This window comes from Macaca mulatta, chromosome 6, assembly GCF_049350105.2.
Source record: "Macaca mulatta isolate MMU2019108-1 chromosome 6, T2T-MMU8v2.0, whole genome shotgun sequence".
NCBI lineage: Eukaryota > Metazoa > Chordata > Mammalia > Primates > Cercopithecidae > Macaca > Macaca mulatta.
The window spans coordinates 35,968,623-35,990,417 of NC_133411.1; the positions used below are offsets into that span (position 1 = coordinate 35,968,623).

General features: G+C 38.4%; 2 protein-coding genes across 3 annotated transcripts in view; one reads left to right on the forward strand and one right to left on the reverse strand.

Annotated features, from left to right (window-relative positions):
* The window catches only part of RAD1 (RAD1 checkpoint DNA exonuclease), a 22,719-nt gene continuing 924 nt past the window's right edge, over positions 1 to 21,795 (reverse strand). Inside the window, 6 exon segments of one of the 2 annotated variants that reach the window (NM_001261160.1) lie at positions 1 to 1,624; positions 1,936 to 2,034; positions 4,320 to 4,578; positions 6,237 to 6,345; positions 7,477 to 7,754; positions 8,198 to 8,301. In NM_001261160.1, coding sequence (NP_001248089.1) covers positions 1,447 to 1,624; positions 1,936 to 2,034; positions 4,320 to 4,578; positions 6,237 to 6,345; positions 7,477 to 7,674 — 843 coding nt within the window. In that variant the 5' untranslated portion in view covers positions 7,675 to 7,754; positions 8,198 to 8,301 and the 3' untranslated portion in view covers positions 1 to 1,446. 2 annotated transcript variants of the gene reach the window in all.
* Positions 8,495 to 18,464, forward strand: BRIX1 (biogenesis of ribosomes BRX1). Its single transcript, NM_001261247.1, is given in 10 exon segments — positions 8,495 to 8,679; positions 11,090 to 11,201; positions 12,650 to 12,693; positions 15,008 to 15,078; positions 15,334 to 15,383; positions 15,490 to 15,563; positions 15,785 to 15,835; positions 15,912 to 16,013; positions 17,635 to 17,763; positions 18,021 to 18,464. Coding segments are annotated over 10 exon segments (1,062 nt in total). The 5' UTR covers positions 8,495 to 8,520; the 3' UTR covers positions 18,291 to 18,464.

Genomic DNA, 21,795 nt, shown 5'->3' on the forward strand with positions numbered 1-21,795 from the left:
GAGACTTATTAGTTATCAGGTACTGACCCTGGCCACCTCCCAAAATTGTCCATATGCCTGGGAAGCAGTGCCTGCCACTGTGCTGGAGTGGCCTCCTTGCAGCACACTTTGCTGTAATACTCTCCAAACCAATTTTCTCTAACACTATGTGACCTATATTGAGGTAGGGCATTCCAATATATCTTCCAATTTTGGTGAATATCACTGAATGGTTCCCAACAATTAATACTTTGGTACACTTTTATTTGGGGGAGGTGGTGGTCACAATGACTAGCATCAGTGGATAAGGCCCAGAAAGGCTAAATGAATCCTGCAATGGGATGACAGTTTTTTATCCTAAAGAACCATCTCACTCAAAAGGCCAATAGTGCCGTCCACGAACGGACACTGAGCTGTTGTCACCTGGTACGGTAACAAAGACAGAAGCTTCACTGTACTCATGTAATTTTTTCTACTAGAGAGTAAGTCAGATAATTTTAGTATTGTATTTTATTAAATATATTTATATGCCACAAAAATTATTTTAGTGACAACTACCAGGAAAGTACAAAATCACTTAATAACTGGTTTTCTACATCTTGATTTGTCAAGAAACTCATAGGTAAATGGAAAGTAATAAGTACTGACTGCCGTTACTTACTACAGTGAACAGTTTTGAGAACAAGAAGAAAACCAGTAACACTGAAAATTGCTTTATATCCCGTTCACAGATCTCTTTAAAAGGTCTACTTTAAAAATAAATCACATAAAGAATTGTTCAGACTTGTTTAGTGATGCCTTAACTTCAGAACATTTGCAAGGAAATTACATGTAAAAGCAATTATCTCAATACAATTAAATCCTATTAAAGAAAAAAAGTTTCCTATTAAAGAAAAAAGTTTCCTTTAAACCAGTGGTTCCCAAAATTTAGCATGCATCAGAATCTCCTGAGGGAAGCTTGTTAAAATACAGAATGCTGGCCTCCTCCCCAGAGTTTGCTACAAGTTTGCAGGCCGTTCTGATGTTGGTGTGGGCACAACACTTTGAGAACCACCACTTTATGATCTAGTCTCTAGAATTCAAACTAATAAGCAATGCTCATATGCCTTTGCTTTTTCTAATAGTAAATAAATAAAAGAACATTTCAGGTAGCTGCATCAAACTTTAAGCCTTTAGACTCTTGAAATGTTACATTGGCTCACATAACTGTGAGTTCAAAAGACAGAACTAAAGAACAGCCCTTAATAATCTATGACTACATGAAAACATTTATTTACATGCCCTCTACAAAATGTATTTAGAAAACACAGTAACTATTAGGTACACGACCTTGCTCCTATCTTCCCCATAGTGCTTCTTCTCTATAGAAAATCCAATATGAAATTATAAAGAGTACTGTACTCAGAATAAGAACTTCATCTGTCATAAATGTACACATAAATATCAGTGAATTGTCATACTCAAGACTCAAGATTCAGGAACTTCTTCATCAGGGCAGCAGTAATATTCCACAAAACATATTTGTCCATCTTCATTTCTAATCATATACTGTAATGAAAGGAAGCCTCTGTTATCTGTCCGAATAGATACCTTACAAGATAGGACTAATGCCTTTGTAGAGGGTTTCAGTAAAGAAATCTTGTATCTGTAGAAAACAAAATAAAAAGCTGTTATATCAACACAGTGAACACTGCTCAGAACTCCCAAGGACAAAAAGTAGCAAAACTAAGAATAAAATCAGGTACTTATTCAATTTGCTAATATTTTCTCTTGATGTTTTTAAAATTCATCCACTGTTAGAACCCTACATCCCCTAGTAAGTCCAGCACTCTACTGTTTATTTTTATAAAATGCTGTGCATTTTAATTAACAGATTGAAAGTGTTTTTATTTAACAGAAATCTGGTATTTAACCTCCTCTTTATCACCAATGGGAACCTCTATATTAAGAACTGACCTGTTGACTTGGGTCTGATTACAATGAAATGCTTCCATCAAATCAGAATCTTTGGGATAGTCAAGGTGGGAACTTCCTGCATTTCCAAAAGTAGATAACCTATAGAAAATGATTACCTCATTTATTCATTGGTCCAAAAATAAACCACATTAGGATCCAAATAAAGAAAACACTTCCTAAGAAATTCATACTAGTGGAGGAAACAGACATGTACACAAATGCTTACAACACATGATAGCAAGTACCATAATAAAGCTCCCACTAGAGTTCCGGGAGTTCAGGGCAACTAATCAACGGCTTTGAAGAAAATCAATTGTAAAAGGAAAAGGGTAGCGGACACTTTAATTTCATTACCCTAATCCTACTCTGAAAATGACTTTTCCTCATCCTTAAGTCAGAAATATATAATGGGAGAGAGAATTGAGGACTGATGGAAGACCTTGATCTAAGTCAACTGCAACCTTTAGGTCTGTTTCCAATCCTACACCGAGGAATTACAGCTTTTCTGTATCTTAGACTGCTCTCAAGGCTATTTCATGGTTTTCCTCACTTGGTAACACCAAAAGTTATTTGTAGACAATTTGTAAGTGTTAATATGCTGATTTAATCTGCAAGAACTTCTGAAGCATTTGCTGCAGGGTTAGCACATTGCTAACTATTATATGAGCATGGTGATAAGATCCAGGTTGGTTTTCTCTAAGTTCCATTTCTGCCCCCCATCTTCCAGGTGTTGGTTTTCCTGGGGTCCATCTTTTCTTTCTTCTAATATAATCTCTCTCTCTGACCCGTCTCATCCATGCCCAGCCATGATGATGGTTCCCAAATCTAAATTTCCAGTCTAAATGGATCTCCTGAGCACCATAACTATGCATCCAGCTACTCCCTAGTGTCACAGGTACTTAAAATTTAACATATCCAGGAAAAAATTTTAACTCCTACCTCCCCTACCATCAAATTGAACATATCCAGGAAAAAATTTCAACTCCTACCTCCCTACCACCAAATTGTTTCCCATCCTGGAGATGAAAGATATCATGGTCCATCTAGTTACCCAGGCTGAGAGAGATCACTGAGGAGATCCTCTGAAATATTGTTTAAGTACCTGAAATTTTTCACTTCATTCCACTGCTAAAGTAGGGTTTCCAATTTCCATTTTGGTTAACACTTTTATCGGACCCTGAGCCAAATTTTTAACTCCCCAAAGTCATGAGAAGGGCCTGTGATTCTTTTTCTTTTTTTGAGACAGAGTGTCACTCTGTCACCCAGGCTGGAGTGCAGTGGTGAAATCTCAGCTCACTGCAACATCTGCCTCCTGGGTTCAAGTGACTCTCCCACCTCAGCCTCCCGAGTAGCTGGGATTATAGGCACGTGCCACCACGCCCAACTAATTTTTCTACTTTTAGTAGAGACAGGGTTTCACCATGTTGGCCAGGCTGGTCTTGAACTCCTGACCTCAAATGATCCGCCCACTTCAGCCTCCCAAAGTGCTGGGATTACAGGTGTGAGCCACTGCACTTTTACAGCCAGGCCTGTAATTCTTCTAAAGTAGTTACAAAAAGAATACCTTATTCCTTTTATTCCATATGTCTTTAGTGCCTTTATTTAACATTCTGAAATATTTCAAAAAGAGAGTATTTAGATCCTGAAATATTCTGAAAAGAGAATATTTAGATCCTCTCTCTAAATTGCTAGAATCTCTAAACTGAGTCTAACCCTGAACAGACACTTGTGTTAAAGTATCAGGAGCAGCTTTTTTGACATGGTATTCCTGCTGAAAACTGCCCTATCTTGGGAAGCCAGCTTTGAGCAATCATCTCTAAATCCTTATATAAGCGTTTCCCAGGTATCTCTGTGTGCTATATTGGTACTTAATGGTTTGCTGTTTCACGTATGTTGGTTTCACCTTGGTTTTAAGCTGTTCTTCCCATAATGCTTAATAAGATGAATAAGCACATGGTAGGTGATCAACAGATACTTGGTGACTGAATGAACCATGTGTAGAAAACATTTTCTTCTGCAACCTGAACTTGAAAAAGATACCATAATACAAACACCCTTTCAAACACTTAAACCCAATTTTCCTCATGATGTAACCTGATCTATGACAGTAAGTAGTAGTACAATGAAAATACCACTCATTTATAAATTAGGGGACTGGGTTTCTCATCTAGATGCCACCACCACCTAAATATGACATAGTGAGTGAATCTTCCTGGGTCTTAAGTTTCTTGAACCATAAAATTATGAGGTAACAGTACAAGCTGTCTAATGTTGTGAAAACTCTAAAAATGTGGATAATAAAAATTTTGCACCCTAAGCAAATGTCTAAGTGGGAAGATGGGAGTACAGACCACATTAACTATAACTGCACTGCTCTCAAGTACCTGAAATAAGGCTTGTCAGGAGACATGGTAATTTGTAGGACTTCACTCGTCATATCCAATTCAGAAAATGCTTCACGGAGCCCCTCTGACTGCAGAATAATTTTATTAATAACATTGGTGCTGCAGAAATCAAAATCCAAGGTCTCCTCAGGTTCCTGCGTATTGATTTTGCAGACTGTTACCACTCCTCCTTCTTCCAGAAACAGCATCAAAGGGTAACCATAACCTTGGTAACACATCCGAAGTGCAGTTAAAGTCCCTGCAATGGAAAGAAGTCATACTTGGCGTTAGCTTTATAGCTCTGGGTTCAGCTTCTCCTCGAAATGATACATCAAATTTCTCAAGAATAATTTATTCCGTCCAATTTCTCACATACATGTATTTCCTCATAAAAAGGGATTACATCTTCCCTGATGACAGTTGTGTGTAGACAATTCCAAAAATACAAGAAAACTGGGAACCAGAATAAAACGTTAACATAATTCTTTGGAATCATTTTCAGGTTGTCATAAACACCTCAGAAGTAGCTTGTTGATTTTACATCCATAAAATTTCAGAATAGAGAATCTATATGGATCAACACAGCAAGTAACTAAATTGCTGCAGAACAGGGTATGCTATTCCTTGAAGGTTCAATGTGTGTAACAGTGGATTGCTATCATCTGTACTGTAACGTCAGTGTACTCACTATGACAAGGATCCTTTTAACTTTTCCAACTGGGAGATATTTATATTTCCTCACATTTTAAAATCAAACTGAGAGAAAAAGAGGGTTGTTAATGGTGGTGTAAATTTTAACACTGCAAGCCACTAGCGGCAAGGAGGACTATGACAGGATATTCAAAGTCCTTCTCCTTGCTGGACTGAGAGCCACAGTGAGGAATGGAACATGACAGATGCTTTTACGAAAAACCAGCTGGAGAACACTGTCATTAGAAAATGTGTAATTCAACAGTGGAACTGTCTGTGGAAAGTTAAAATACACTTTTCTGGAGAACTATATTGAATTTTTCCTAGCTAATCTCCAGGTTGCTTTCCTATGAAATAAAATTCTGGGGATTCCTTACAGTTTTATACCTACAGCAATTGAATTTCACCATTCTTAAAAATAATTCCCTTAACAAATAAAAAGATATACATTCTAAAGAAAATCATTTGGCAGCCGGGCACGGTGGCTTGTGCCTGTAATCCCAGCACTTCAGGAGTCTGAGGCGGGCAGATCACCTGAGGTCTGGAGTTTGAGACCAGCCTGGCTAACATGGTGAAATCTCATCTCTACTAAAAATACAAAAAAGTAGCCGGGCATGGTGGCACGTGCCTGTAATCCCAGCTACTTGGGAGGCTGAGGCAGGAGAAGCGCTTGAACCTGGGAGGCAGAGGTTGCAGTGAGCCGAGATTCTGCCATTGTACTCCAGCTTGGGCAACAAGTGAGAAACTCCGTCTCAAAAACACCAAAAAATCATTTATCAAAATAGACATAACTTATAAAATATAGCTTAAAAGAAACAAATTTTGAACACAGTAAACTAGGAGTCAGGAGAACTGGCTTTCGTTTTTCTCTGCCACTAACTAGCTGAGTAATTCTGGACAAGTTAGGGAAGAGAAGCAATTAAAACATTTCACAATGTTAAAGATATTAAAGACATGTCCAAAGTATTCTTTTGGCCAGTTCAAATTTAAAATCCCTCAAAGCCCTGTAAATTAAAAAAAGATGAATGTAAATACTTTTACAAATATGAAAGAACTATAAACATACTTGCAATTAACATTGTGAAATGTTAGAACCCATGACTGTGGCCACCGAAAAATGAATTGGCATTAGCTTTCTGAACAAATGTTTATATTCCAAATAACTTCCTGTATTTTTCTGACCACTGTATATAACACTTTTATGTCTTTATACTGATAATAGTTTACCTGGCATAGGACTTGATCCAAAAATAGACAAACAGTCTAAAAGGACAGTTAAATTAATTCGAAAAGTAACAGACTCTTCCTGAACTTTAAATTCCTGAAATATTCCAGCCTACGGAAAAAGTAAAAATGAAAATTGTTATGTAAAAGAATGAAAATATACAAGGTCCTAGATTTCACTTTATATGTTTAAAAAATACAATACTGTGCTAATCCCATGAGAATAATTTCTGATTAGCAATCAAAACATCTTAGAGACATCCTTTGAAGCATCCTTATATCCATTCCTGGATCTAAAACTATCCCTCTGGGACTCTCCCTTATCTCGTTTTTGTGCGTATCACTACTGCTAAGGTCACTTGGAAAACAGACGGATGACTTGATAATGCATGAGCAATATTAGTTACAACTTTTATTATTATTTTTTATTGATTCGGGGGTCTCACTACGGTTACTCAGGCTGGTCTTTAATGCCTGAGTTCAAGCGATCTTCGTGCCTCAGCCTCAGTCTCCTGAGCAGCTGGAAATACAGGTGTGAGCCACTATACCATGTTGCCGCACGAGGACGAGAACCATGTCTTATTTACCTCTCTATCCCTGAGGTCATGCTGTGCACTTACGTGTTAAAAAAAATGCTTAGTTGAATTTGCAATCCTATCTGAACCATACAAATATTACTTTGGAAGAACAAAAATTCTATTACAACCAGTAAAGGGAAAAAATACTCTTTAGTAACAGCAAGGTGGTAGTATCGCAGTGGTAAAAAGAGCAGATATTCTGGAAACAAATGTTCAGGGTTCTTATCCCAATTCAGCCACTTACCAGCTGTGGGACTGTTGGCAAATCACTTAAAATTGTGCCTCGTTTCCACATATATAAAACGGGAATAACAATAGAACCTGTCTTATAGGACTATTGTTAAAATTAAATAAGTTAAACACTAAGAAGACTGTAGCCTAGCCGATAGTCTAGTTTAATAAACTTTAGTCATTACTAACCATTATCTCTGTAAAACAAGATGGGAAAAGAATTTGTTACCGGGAGAGAAAAAAAAAATTCAAGTAATGACGTTTGTTCTCTAACGTAAGACTATTAAGTTATTTATCTATTATTTATTATGACTATTGACTATTAAGTTATTATGAGTATTAAGTTATTTATTATGTCTACTAAAACCTTCGGATTTCATTAAATTGCATTTAGAATATCTATGGCACAGGCTTAAAGGCGCCTACTTCCATACCTGAATAAAAGCATTTGCTTGCACACACTTTGCATTTTCCACTGTTACTTTGATACCATTTTTAGTTGCGAAACACGTGGCATGCTCTCGGAAATGAATAGCTTTCAAAATAGTGGAGAGATTCCTAACGTTGTCAAGGCTGGCCACAAGGCTGTACTGATCATCCTCATCTTGGATCTGCTGGGTCAGAAGGGGCATAGTCCACTGCGCATTCGGCCCGGAGGGAAATGCTCCTGGGGCCAACACCTGCTCCGCGAATCGCGAAACACCTGAAGGGACTGGACAATAAAACTCACATCAGTGCAGGCGAGGTCTGGCGAGCTCCACCTGCGCTGAGAGGTGGACGGGGGCTGGGCGGCTGAACTCAGCTGACCAGGCCGAACCCCACCTATGTCACTTAATTGTCTTTGTAATTTTGCGGGAAAATTAAGTTACTATTTCCTCGTCTCTGTAAGAGGACAATAACGTGAAAAGTTGTGAAGAATGAAGACACGCAACTGACACGGTATCTCCGCTTGGGGCCAGCTTCTCCCGGCCAAACAAACAGGAGCTATGAATCCGACCGCGGCACCAGCCTCGCTTCCAACAGAACAGGCGATGGAGGGGAGCGCCCAGAGTGTCCAGAAGATCCCCCAAGAGTCCCACACAAGCCCATTCACCAGCCCGCCCGCGGGACAGCATCGCTTATTAGTCTCGGGGTCCCCGAGTGCGGACACCCTACCTTTGCGGTGGGGTCTGGACGCCCGAGAGACCTTCCCAGGAAAGTCCCTGAGGAGGAGCTAGACAGCTCTGAGAAATCGCGTAGGAAGTGGAGCCGGTCCCGCCACTCTTCAGACCTGCCCTCCACTTCCGCCACCGTCACCACAGAGCTGAAGGAGGCCTAGAGAGCCGCGCGTGCAGCGCCACTGAGACCGGAAGGAGACACCGCAGACCTGGAGGACAACCGCGTAGCTGAGCGCTTAGAGCCACCGAACCATAGAGATCGGAAAGAGGAGCGAGAGGCAACGCCGGAAAACAGGCCAAGAGCGCAGGCAGTAAGGCAAGATGGCGGCAACCAAGAGGAAACGGCGTGGAGGCTTGGCAGTGCAGGCGAAGAAGCCAAAAAGAAACGAAAAAGATGCCGCGCCGCCAACTAAGCGGCACACCACCGCAGAGGAGGTGGAGGAAGAAGAGAGGGACCGGATCCCAGGCCCCGTTTGCAAGGTAGAAGGGGATGCCCCCGGGCTACACCGGCGGCGGCGGCTCTGTGCGCCTTTTCTTGGGTTACTTACTTGACTACAGCTCTGCTAATTTCAGAGTAGCCAGAGTGTTAACGGTAGGTCGATTTTAGCAATCCTCCCAGCCAGACTGGGCACCGAGTTTTCAGCTAATCCTTGTGCACGTGTCCGCCCTCCTGGAGGCGGCGGGTTTTAAAATCTTTACCCGGCCCACGGGAAAGCGACTTACAGGGTGCTCAGATCTAGCGTTTTGTCTTCGTAGTTGTTGAGTTGTTTTGTTTTGTTTTGTTTTTTAAATATTTTTGAAAAGTAGGGCTTTTCCTTGGCTATTTCTCGCTGTTGAGTATTTCTTCCAGTGATTAGTATGCCCATATACTGCCATAGTCAGCCACTCTCAGTCAGGGATCCTACAGTTTGTTAGGTGAGCCTTTAAAAAGTTGTTGCCCTTAGGACTGTGACTCTGATTTGTTAACCAGTTTTCAACTCAAGGGATAATGAAAAATAGGCTAGGTACTATGAGCTTTACTTGTATTCAACAGACATTGAATGTGCCATGCATTTGACCAAGTTAGGCATCCTTTGGGTTTGAGATTGCAAAGGTGACTAGCATGTGACCCCTTCCTCCTGAAATGTTGGAGTTTAGGAGGAAACTTAAGAATTCAAATAAGTTGATGGTTTTTATTCAAAAGAAGTGCACGTTAGTTGGAATTAGCTAGATTTCCTTCAACTGAGAACTCATCTTAAGCTAGACAGAATACTGTGAAGGCAAGGATTATCTTTGACATTAATTTCTGCGTCCTCCGCACTTAGCAGAGTAGTCTAGCACGCAGTAGGTGTTAAGTCAATGACCCCGTGTGGTGTGATGGCAAGCTCTAGGAAAGGAGTGTGAGCTCTGAGGAATAAAAGATAAGTGTAAATTCTAGCCCCGCTCTTTTCTGCGCTCTTTTCTGACCTGCAGATTGGGGCCGGGGAGGGGGGAGAGAATATTTACTTTTTATGAAAAATAAGCTGGGCTTGTACACTTCCAATAAATGTTAGTGTTCTCACTCTTCCCTTAAGGAGCTAGATAGTATCCATAATCTGAGCTATACTTTGATACATTCTATGGAAATGCAAGAGATGGAGATTACGTTTACCCTAGTATAATAAGATAAAGAATCATGAAGGATTTAGTCTTTAAGCTGCATATCAGAAGAAGTGTAGAATTTTGACATTCAAAAGACTTTGAAGTAGGGAAATGCTGAAAAATGTAAAAAATAGAGCCAGATTGGATTGCATTAGGCTTCATTTGGGGCAATAATGATGTAAAAATGAAAATGTATTTTACAATTCAGTGTCGAAGCTATGTCGTTTGAACTTTGTTTAGAAAACTCTGGGAAGTAAGGATGTGACTGAAGTATTACTTTAAAAATGGCCGGGCGCGGTGGCTCACGCCTGTAATCCCAGCATTTTGGGAGGCCAAGGAGGATGGATCACTAGGTCAGGAGTTCAAGACCAGCCTGGCCAAGATGGTGAAACCCTGTCTCTACTAAAACTACAAAAAAAAAATCAGCCAGGTGCAGTGGTGGGCACCCATAACCCCAGCTACTCAGGAGGCTGAGGCAGGAGAGTCGTTTGAACCCGGGAGGTGGAGATTGCGCCACTGCCCTCCAGCCTGGGTGACAGAGTGAGACTCCATCTCAAAAAAAAAAAAAAGAGTAAACTTGAAAGAGCTAGTCAACCATATCCGTTGGAGGTGTTCTTCATGTCTGAGAAAGTTAGCCATTTAGGAGTTTTGCAGTTAATATAAGACTCTTAAGTGCAGTGTGAATAAGAAAGGATTAAGAATTGTGAGAAATTATTATGAGACCTCTGCATGGAGAGCACAGAAATAAAAGAGGGCTAAGAAAGAACTTTCAGGGTTGGGAGGAGGAATTGGAGAGATTGAAGATGAAAAACAAGAAACCAAGGAGGGCATTTCTGGGTGGCAGATGTGGTCAGTGAATGTTGGTGAGAGATGAAATTAAAGGAGTCAGGATGGTTTGACTTGCTACCTGGAAGCTCTTAAAAAACAAACAGGGCCAGGTGCAGTGGTTCTCACCTATAATCCCAGCACTTTGGGAGGCCAAGCCGCTTGAGCCCAGGTGTTGGAGACCAGCCTGGGCAACATAGGGAGACTCCTGTCTCTACAAAAGAAAAAAAATACTAACTGGGCATGGTGGCACATATCTGTAGTATCCAGCTACTGCAGATGCTGAGGTGGGAGGATCACTTGAGCCCAGGAACTTGAAACTGCAGTGAGCTGTGAGCATGCATCACTGCACTTCAGTCTGGACAACAGTGTGAGACCCTGTCACAAAACAAGGTCAGTTCAGTATGAGATTTTAAAATCTTTTTAACATTTTCTTTTTCTTTAGGGCAAGTGGAAAAATAAGGAACGGATTCTCATCTTTTCTTCCAGAGGAATAAATTTCAGGACAAGACATTTAATGCAGGACTTGAGAATGTTGATGCCTCATTCTAAAGCAGGTGCCTTTGTATCATATACTTTAGAAATTTCTGTCTATAAACTTAGCTATTTTTATGTTTTCACTTATTTTATATATTCTTCATTTGTTCAGTGTTTTCACGAAAAAAACACAATACCTTTTATCTTTTCAAGTGCCACAATTTTTCTAGTTAACATTTTGTAAGAAATTCTTTAGACTTCATTAGGTAGTTTCTTTACTTTTTAAAACAGATGTCCTAATATTATTGAAACATTTCTTGAAAGTCCAGGAATGCCTTCACTGGAATGTTTCTAAAGGTCCTGAGATAAGTGGGATGGTTTGTCCTAAGTGCCAAGGACTGCCATGTGTTGCTTTTTGGGCTTTTTTTTTTTTTTTTTTTTAAACTGTTTTTGTTGAAAAATGTACCTGGGATAGAATTTGAAGCATCTTTTAAGTTGGAGTCGAAAAAAGTAAAGTAAATTAGCCAGGTGTGGGACCACTTGCCTGCAGTCCCAGCTACACAGGAGTCTCAAGCAGGAGGATGGCTTGAGCCCAGGAGGTCAAGGCTGCCATGAGCCATGATTGTGCCACTACACTTCAGCCTGGGCAAGGAGCAAGACCCTGTCTCAAAAAAAAAAAAAAAACAAAACATTGTTTAGAACAGTGGAGTGGCAACGCATCATATTTTTGCTTATGTTGAGAGGTGTTTTGGGGTTTTTTTGGTTTTTTTTATTTTAAAAATTTTAACTTTTTTTTTTTTTTTTTTTGAGACGGAGTCTCGCTCTGTCGCCCAGGCTGGAGTGCAGTGGCCGGGTCTCAGTTCACTGCAAGCTCCGCCTCCCGGGTTTTTACGCCATTCTCCTGCCTCAGCCTCCCGAGTAGCCGGGACTACAGGCGCCCGCCACCTCGCCCGGCTAGTTTTTCGTATTTTTTAGTAGGGACGGGGTTTCACCGTGTTAGCCAGGATGGTCTCGAACTCCTGACCTCGTGATCCGCCCGTCTCGGCCTCCCAAAGTGCTGGGATTACAGGCTTGAGCCACCGCGCCCGGCCAAATTTTAACTTTTTTTTAGATTCAAGGAGTATATGTGCAGATTTGTTTCACAGGCATAAAGTCAGTTTTCTTTGACATCTGTGATTAACAAGTGAAAGATATCTTCATTGAAACTGGTTTCCTTTAACATAGTCTTTGGTTTGTGAGAATTTTCCCATTTTTGAAAAGGATTCCTAAAATACCTAAATACTGAGAAACACTGCTTACACTATAATTTCTAATTCTTACAGACTCTATTTTATTTTCTTTACATTTACAAAGAGTCAAGATTTTTTAAGCGATTGTTTTCAGGTCTTGTTTTGAAAATTAATAATAAAATCTCCTTTAAACTGAAGAGTGTAAAAACACTTATTTTTTAGATAGCATATGTGGTTTGATTGAAATAACTTTGAAATCACCTTTAATTTACTTGCTTTGTCTTTTTTTCTTTTTCTAGATACTAAAATGGATCGTAAGGATAAGCTATTTGTGATTAACGAGGTAATTTTAGAAAGTAATTGCAATAAAATATTTTAAAAACATTAACAGTGGCTCATTTCAAAAATAAGTCATTCAGTGACTTTAAAAATTGTTTTGTAAAAACTATTCAGACACGTTTTATTAACTCTTCAATAACTGCTCTTCCAGATTTTTCTCCTACAGTTTAGTGCTTCAGTCATGTCTGTTTGTTTTGTCTGAACAAGCATATTGAAATCTCAGGAGAAGGATTATGTCTCATTTTTTAACCCCGTAGTGTCTAGTATTATGCTAAATCCATAGTAGGTACTCAAAAAATGATCAGTCAGCATATATAAAGTAAAATAAGAAGTCCATTAAACATATCTATATATGTAGAAACCCCACATGATAAAAAGTGTTTTGCCAGTATTAAAAGTGATTTGTGTGGAACTGCTCTTAAGGTATTACAAACTAGGAATAGGTTACATTTTCAAAGTATACTACACTTATGTATATTTTTTTAACCTCTGGAAGCACAGAACATGAATTTACATTTTAAAGCAAAATTTTCAAAACTTAGAAGAATTAGGATCATTTTTTTCCTATTAGCCTTCTTGAGAGCACAAATTTTTGAACCTCTGCTATAATACCACATCATTCTATGTGTTGCAGAAACTGTTTAACAGAGCAATGTCCCTGTCATTATGGAACTTACATTCTAATGGAGACAGGCCATAAACAAGGTTTATAATTTCAAGTAAAGATAGGAGAAATGAAGCAGGTTATAGGTTTTCAGCAGCTGAGACTAGACCGGAAAAACCTGTTCAAAGGGATGATGTTTAACTTAATATTTGAGCAGAGATTTAATGAAGGAGAAATATGGTAAAAGACCATCTAGGAAGAGAAAATGGCAACTACAAAGGCCCAGAAGTGGCCCAAGCTTCCCATTTTTGTGTTTATTCTAAGACCAATAAGAAACAAAAGCATTGGACCTAAGTTTTTTTTTTTTAAGTTGTCAGGGTTTGTTTATTTGTTTAACTGGTTTTGGAGACAAAGTCTCACTCTTACCCAGGCTGGAGTGAAGTGGCATGATCTCAACTCACTGCAGCCTCTGCTTCCTGGGTTTAAGCAGTTCTCCTGCGTCAGCCTCCCAAGTAGCTGGGACTACAGGCACACGCCACTATGCCCAGCTAATTTTTTTGTATTTTTAGTAGTGATGGGGCTTTGCCGGGTTGCTCAGGCAATTCACCCACCTCGGCCTCCCAAAGTGCTGGGGTTACAGGCATGAACCTCATCCACCCATAAGTTGTTAGGTTTAAAGTCTTAAATAGTTTGGAGTTTATGAGTACTATATTAATTAGGGTTTATGAATACTACAGTAATATAAGACTTCACTCCTGTAATGTTTTTATATCTTCTCAAGTGTGACTTTTGTAAGCCTTGAAGACATTGAAGTTTAATTTGAAATAGGTTTTATATACTTAGGCTTTTTACCCAATCCCTTAATGACTTTATAGAACCAAATCACCAGAAATGATAGTATAAATGAAGAACAACTTAAGTTTTGTAATCTTAATATCAAAAAGCTAAAAAGTTAAAAACCAAAATAATCATTAAAAAGGATGTTTTTAGTTCTGTAAGGACTGGATTTTCGTAAGATTGGCTAAGAAGATTGATTATGAAGGATCAACATAAGATTAGTTGTGGTATTCCTTATCTATTTTTAGTCTTTGTAGTTTGTACATGGGACTATGGGCAGAAGAGGTTCCTGGCCAGGCGTTGTGGCTCACGCCTGTAATCCCAGCACTTTGGGAGGCCAAGGCAGGCAGATCACCCGAGGTCAGGAGTTCAAGCCCAGCCTGACCAACATGGAGAAACCCCATCTCTACTAAAGATACAAAATTAGCAGGGCGTGATGGCGCATGCCTGTAATCCCAGCTACTCTGGAGGCTGAAGCAGGAGAATCATTTGAACCTGAGAGGTGGAGGTTGCGGTAAGCCAAGATCGTGCCATTGCACTCCAGCCTGGGCAACAAGAGCGAAACTCCATCTCAAAAAAAAAAAAAAAAAAAAGGAGGGGGGAGGTTTCCAGTAATCAGAAGTGAGACCATTTTAGATGCTAGGCCCAAAAATATGATAGATAATTTCATCCAAGATACGGGCAGAGCATCTAGTTTACCTTGTGTAGAATACCTAGAAGGAACTTAAAGGTTCCTTCTGTGAATAAATGTTTTGGTCTTTGTAGCCTATTAGCCTGGTTAGGTATTTTTGAGATAATCTAAATGATATTAATCACATATAATTACTTTCGTTTTCACTTTTATCTACTTCATTTTCCTATACTTTGCTTCCTTTAGGTTTGTGAAATGAAGAACTGTAATAAATGCATCTATTTTGAAGCTAAGAAAAAACAAGATCTCTATATGTGGTAAGAGAATGTATTAAGATATTGGTTAAACTCCTTTATTTAAGTGGATTTGTTCTTTGTACCTTTTATGTTATAGACTCCTAGTCTTTCATGGTAAGAGGTTGAGAATGAATAAAACTTTTTTGATTTCACAAAACTTGATACCTTTAAAGAAAATTAAATATATGAATATAAGCATATTATTTATGGTGAATAGGTGGTAAGCATTGACTGCATTCGCTGATCAGTTGAAAAAGCTTCCTCTATATCTTTCAGGCTTTCAAATTCACCTCATGGACCGTCTGCTAAATTCCTTGTTCAAAATAGTAAGTTGACTCAATAAAATTTTTTAGATGAGGAAATTAAAAATAATCTTTTGAAATAGTTGTGCAAAAGTTGTAACTATTTTTGTTTTCGTTGCAATTTTTCTAGTTCATACCCTTGCTGAACTAAAGATGACTGGAAACTGTTTGAAAGGTTCTCGGCCCCTTCTGTCTTTTGACCCTGTAAGTTTCTCATTCAGTGTATGAGGTCTAATTTTCTTATCTGGCGTGGTTGTTTTTAGTAGATATAGTTGTGTAATTCAATTTAGTTTCACCCTCACCTTGATTTTATGGATTATCAATTATTTCAGGCACATTTATAATGAGGTTATAGAAACAAATGAGCAAACAGTTTTAAACAAGGCAATCTACTGTTAAATAATATGCTTCCTTTATTTTTATAGGCTTTTGATGAATTACCACATTATGCTTTGTTAAAAGAACTCTTAATTCAGGTAAATATCTTTTAGCTATCCAAAATATACATGATATGTCTTGGAATAAGGAACTAACATACACTTTTTAAACTAGATCTTTAGTACACCACGGTATCATCCCAAAAGCCAACCATTCGTGGACCATGTGTTTACTTTCACCATTTTGGATAATAGGATATGGTTTCGGAACTTTCAGGTAAGCTTTACTTGATTTTTTAAATTATACCTTCTTTTTAACGGAATTAAATTAATTAATTAATTTATTTATTTATTTATTTATTGAGACAGTCTCGCTCTTGTTGCCCAGGCTGGAGTGCAGTGGCACAATCTCGGCTCACTGCAACCCCCACCTCCCGGGTTCAAGCTTCTCTTGCCTCAGCTTCCTGAGTAACTGGGATTACAGGCACCCGTAATCACGCCTGGCTAATTTTTTTAGTTTTAGTAGAGATGGGGTTTTACCATGTTGACCAGGCTGGTCTCAAACTCCTAACCTCAGGTGATCCTCCCACCTTGGCCTCCCAAAGTCTGGGATTCCAGGCGTGAGCCACTGCGCCCGGCCTAATTTTTTTTTTATTAGAGATAGAGTGTCGCAGTGTTGCCTAGGTTGATCTTGAACCTCCTGGCCTCAAATGATCATCCCTCCTCAGCATCTTGAGTAGGTGGGATTACAGGTGTGAGCCACTGTACATGACCAATTTTTAATTAAACTTTTAGATAAGGATATACAGGGTCTGCATACACAAAAAATGCAAACAATCCTTTTGTTTTAAATAGCTTCCTTTTCCCTAAAGAGATTGCTGCAAGTAACTATGTAGTGTCTTATACTTTAAGTGATCTCTGCCTACTTCTATTCATGACTGTTAGTTGATACAGAGTATGGATTTCCTAATAAGCCATTATATATTTCACTTTATAGAAAAGGAATAGCTTGAAAATCCATGAGATACTTGGGTTCCTAATTTGTGGAAGGTGCTGTAAAGGATACAGTAAAATATAAGTTTCTCTCTAAAAGCTTTAAAACCACCTCAAGGGTTAAGACCTAGCAAAATGTAATTGCTATAGAAGGCATTCAGTGGCAACTGTTAGATGATGAGTCATACAGTGACTCATTCAGGAGAAAAGAAGAGGTGATTCTAGAAATCTTGAAGCAGGAGTTTGGCAGGATAAGTGCAGAAAGATGAAGAGGTGGAAGAGAACAAGAACAAAATTTTAGACAGCACATGACATAAACTGAGCTCTTTTCTGCATATTTTATATTGGATACCTGGCATGTGAGTTGAACACATCCTCCTAACCTCTGAGGGCAGACATGCCTGAACTAATAGATAACATAAGTATTTGTTGTTCAGAAGTCACCTTTTAATTCCATAATCAGTAGCTATGAAATAAATTTGGCTACATATCCTTTTAATCTATCTTGAATTAGATTTATAAACAATTTAGGGATTGGTTTACATTTCAACAGTTCCCCCATAATATGCTTTAATACATTTTGTTAATAGTGGTTACTATTTTAAAATCCTATTTAACCACAGTTTTTCAAGGATATATACATTGTGAGAAGCAAGATGTAAACCAAAATCGAATTACTCAATTTGAAAAGTACACACTGAAAAAACATTTTTCCATGATGACTTCCTATAAGTACTAATAGATTTCAGAAAATACTGATGATTTGGCATTTACCAAGTTTCACCCCCACCTTGATTTTATGGATTATCAATTATTTCAGGCACATTTATAATGAGGTTATAGTCAGTATACCTTTTTGGAATAATGTAACCAAACCAAAATGAAATGTTTCCTTTTTATTAAAGATCATAGAAGAAGATGCTGCTCTTGTAGAAATAGGACCTCGTTTTGTCTTAAATCTCATAAAGATTTTCCAGGGAAGTTTTGGAGGACCAACTTTATATGAAAATCCTCACTACCAGTCACCAAACATGGTAAGCTGTTGTTTTGTTCAGTAGTCTTCAATGTACCGGAACCGTTTGGCCAAAATGATTCTGTGAAGTAATTGCTGTTTTATTACCTGTGAAACTGAATTTGGTTTTTGCTGCATAGAGACTTGGAAATTACTCCTTTTTTTCATGGCACTGGCTGAAGGGATATAAGGTTCATAACTGAAAGTTTTTGCCTTATATAAAATGTTTATTTTTATTTCAAAAGCGTCTAACCTTTTTTTTTTTTTTTAAATTTTTAGCATCGGCGTGTCATAAGATCCATCACAGCTGCAAAATACAGAGAGAAACAGCAAGTGAAAGATGTGCAAAAACTGAGAAAGAAAGAGCCGAAGACTCTTCTTCCACATGATCCCACTGCAGATGTTTTTGTAACGCCAGCTGAGGAGAAACCAATAGAAATACAGTGGCTAAAACCAGAGCCAAAAGTTGATTTGAAAGCAAGAAAGAAACGGATTTACAAAAGGCAAAGAAAAATGAAACAGAGGATGGACAGTGGGAAAAAAAAATAAGTCAATGGAAACCTGATTTGTTTTTCAGTTACTTTTTATTTATTTTGTATTCAATGTGTAAATACTTTTATTATCTGATACTATCTTATGTCTAATTAGTGTAGCATTTAGAAGAAAGAAAAATTAAGATCTTAAAATCAGTGATTATCTTTTTCTAAATAAAATATCACCAGAATTCATAAGTTAATTTCTGATTTCTTTTTGAAGTTTATATTGCTAAAAATATAGCACACTTAATGTAGCCTGTTCTCTTGGGTTGGAATTTTTGGTTTAGCAAAGCTGAAATTCAGACATTTATTAGGTCCTATTATTTGTAAAAGCATTCAACACTTCAAGAGCATCGATTGTGGATGGTAAAGTAGGAGTAGACTGGTAGAAAGGAAAGCATCTCACTGAAGTTTACTTTACTCTGAGTCACCAGCTAATGAAGCCATTGAAGAACCAACCTCTGATCTGTCACTTCAGAAAAGAGGACATTAAAATGTTTAGATTTTGAGAATCAAATGCGTTAATGGCTGTGTCGAAAGCACTTTGTGAATTTTTTATTTTATTATATTTTATTTCTGAGGTGGAGTTTTGCTTTTGTTGCCCAGGCTAGAGTGCAATGGCGCGATCTCTGCTCACCGCGACTTCCACCTCGGTGGTTCAAGCGTTTCTCCTGCCTCAGCCTCGCAAGTAGCTGGGATTACAGGCATGTGCCACCACGCCTGGCTAATTTGTTATTTTTAGTAGAGTTGGGGTTTCTCCATGTTGGTCAGGCTGGTCTCGAACTCCTGACCTCAGGTGATCTGCCCGCTTCAGCCCCCAAAGTGCTGGGATTACAGGCATCAGGCATGAGCCACTGAGCCCGGCCAAATTACATAATTATTTTAGAAGCAGTGTGTGTAGATTACTTATTTAGAAAACTAATAGTAAAAGAAGAAAAAAATAGGACAGTTGTTAGAGGGGATACCAGAACATTTGAATTTTTTCTCACATGAAAGAGAAACTGCTTATTGTGTAAGGGGGCACTGGGCTTAATATGGGTAAATTAGTAACAGGGAAAGAAAAGATTCTGAGTACCAGTGACCATGGAGGTAGGTGGCTGCTGACATAGACAGATGGAAATACAATAATATATAACACATATATCTAATGAAATTACACATGCTGTTTCATCACCTGCTTTTTTGACTGCACACTGTTTTTCTATGTGTGTGTTCTACGTGTTGACTTGCTAACTGCATAGTATTCTGTGTACCATAGCTATGTAATCAGTATTTACAGTTTTTCCTCTTTTTTTTTCTTGCTGGTATCAATGCTTGTAGTGAATCTATATATGTTACATATGTCTTTTTACACAACACTTTTGGTTTCCTAGAAGTGCAACTTAGGTTAAAGATTATGAACTCTAAGCTTTTTGCTTGCTCCCTCCACCACCATAACCTCACTAGAGGTTAGAGGGTTCATTTCCTTGTCCCCTTACCAGTTTCACTATGCATGAAAGAATCTGTCAATTTAATAGGTTAAAAAAAAAAAACACTTTTTTTTTTATTAGTTACAGGTTTATCCTTTTTGACTGGACTAATGTTTTTCTGTAGTAGGACTGTCTTTTATTGATTTTGTAAGCACTTTTATATAGTAAGTTTATTGTAGATATCTTTCCTAGTTCACTTATATTTTAATTTTATGTCTGTATTATTTTAAGTCTTTAGGCAGAATGATCAATATTCATGGTTTTTTTCCCTTAAATTTTTTGTTAATTACGGCCTTCCTGAGTGTTTAATTGGCTACTTATCTTGAAATAGTAGAAATTAGGAAACTTGAAATCTTAAAGTCATCTAAATTATGCAGGTAATTCAGGTCAGAGGTTCACTTGAAATACTTGTATGTGACTAGGGCCAAATCTGGTTAAATGGAAAAAAAAAATAAAGTAGCCATTATTTTATTTAGGCAGTTGAATATAGTCTTGGATAAAAATAAGACAGCCGTATTCAGAATTTGTTTTTAAACATCCACATCTCAGGAACAAGTTAATTATAGGTTATAAAGTACATCAACAAGTTGGAAGTGTGAGTAGAGATACAAACTTGTACTTTTGATGTGTGCATTTTGCAGTTTTGGTGTAATTTCCGATTTCACAATTTTCAGTTAACAGTTTCCATATAGAGGTATCCTTACATCTCCAATTCCCTTTCACAATTATATGGATATCTTATTTGAGAATTCTTCTGGAATGGAACATCTCTAAGTCTGTGGTCATTTAAAGGGTACCTATTTAATAAAAGATGTTCCTTTATTAGCGGCAGGGTCTTGCTCTGTCACCCAGGGCTGTAGTGCGGTAGTGTGGTCATAGCTCACTGCAGGCTGTAACTCCTGGGCTCAACTATTCCTACCTCAGCCTCCTGAGTAGGTAGGACTACAGGCCCACACCACCATGCCTGGCTAGTTTTTTTTTTTTTTTTTTTTTTTGTAGAGGCAACCACCACGCCTGGCTAGTTCTTTTTTTTTTTCTGTAGAGGCAAGTTCTCACTATGTTTCCCAGGCTGGTCTTGAACTCTTGGGCTGAAGGGATCCTCCCGCCTCAAATTCCCAAAGTGCTAGGATTACAGGCAGGAGCCACCATGCCCGGTCAAGATGTTCCTTTAGACTGAAGTTTATATCCAGCATAGTTACCTTTATACAATGTTAGAGGCAAAAATCCCTCTTTCTTCAGAAGGTAAAAGAAGTGAGTGATTCCTAGAGGCTGTATCCAAAACCAAATTAAGTTGGAGGGAGAAAATACTCCAAATTAAGTTGGAAGAAAACTTTCCTTGTCCTTTTTTGTCACCCGCCCCCCGCATCCCCACTGCCCACCATCTCAATTCTGTTCTCAGGAGGGGAAAGGTTTCATATTCCCCCAAACTCAGACTTCTCAATCCTTATCCATTACCAATTTACCAACTAACTGAGACTGTGTAGAATCTTCCTCTGGAAAAAAGGAAAGTGTATGAATTCTGAGTAGTGAGTTGGTTGGTCAGTGGTGTGTGGAAGTAACCTGATGAAGCTTAGCGTTGGTTTCTTTTATTTTACCGGGGGCAGCATATTGCGGAAGAGAAGGATAACCTTCCTAAACCACTTGGGTACCCCAACCCTGTGCAATAGATATTAGCAACATAGCTAACCATACATGGTTGGTAAATACAACCCACACCTAACTGATGCATGTAAACTTTCCACATTAGAGTGAAATATATTGGCGTATTAATGCATTTTTAATAACAATTATGGTATTATTTTGATACCTTATCAAAGTGTTTGGAATAGTTGTGCAGATCTTCTATCTTGTAATACAATGTAATACAGCTAGTCAGATCAACCAAAACCTACTGGTTAAATACTATCCTTTAACTGCTTTCTTAACCTAAACCGATCTTGGAAAGGTAGGATTAGAGGCCAGAAAGTTAGGATTAAAGAGTGATGGATGGATAGATCAGCACAATTTCATCCATGGTGGTGGTAAGGCTTTTCATTATTTTTAAGTGTG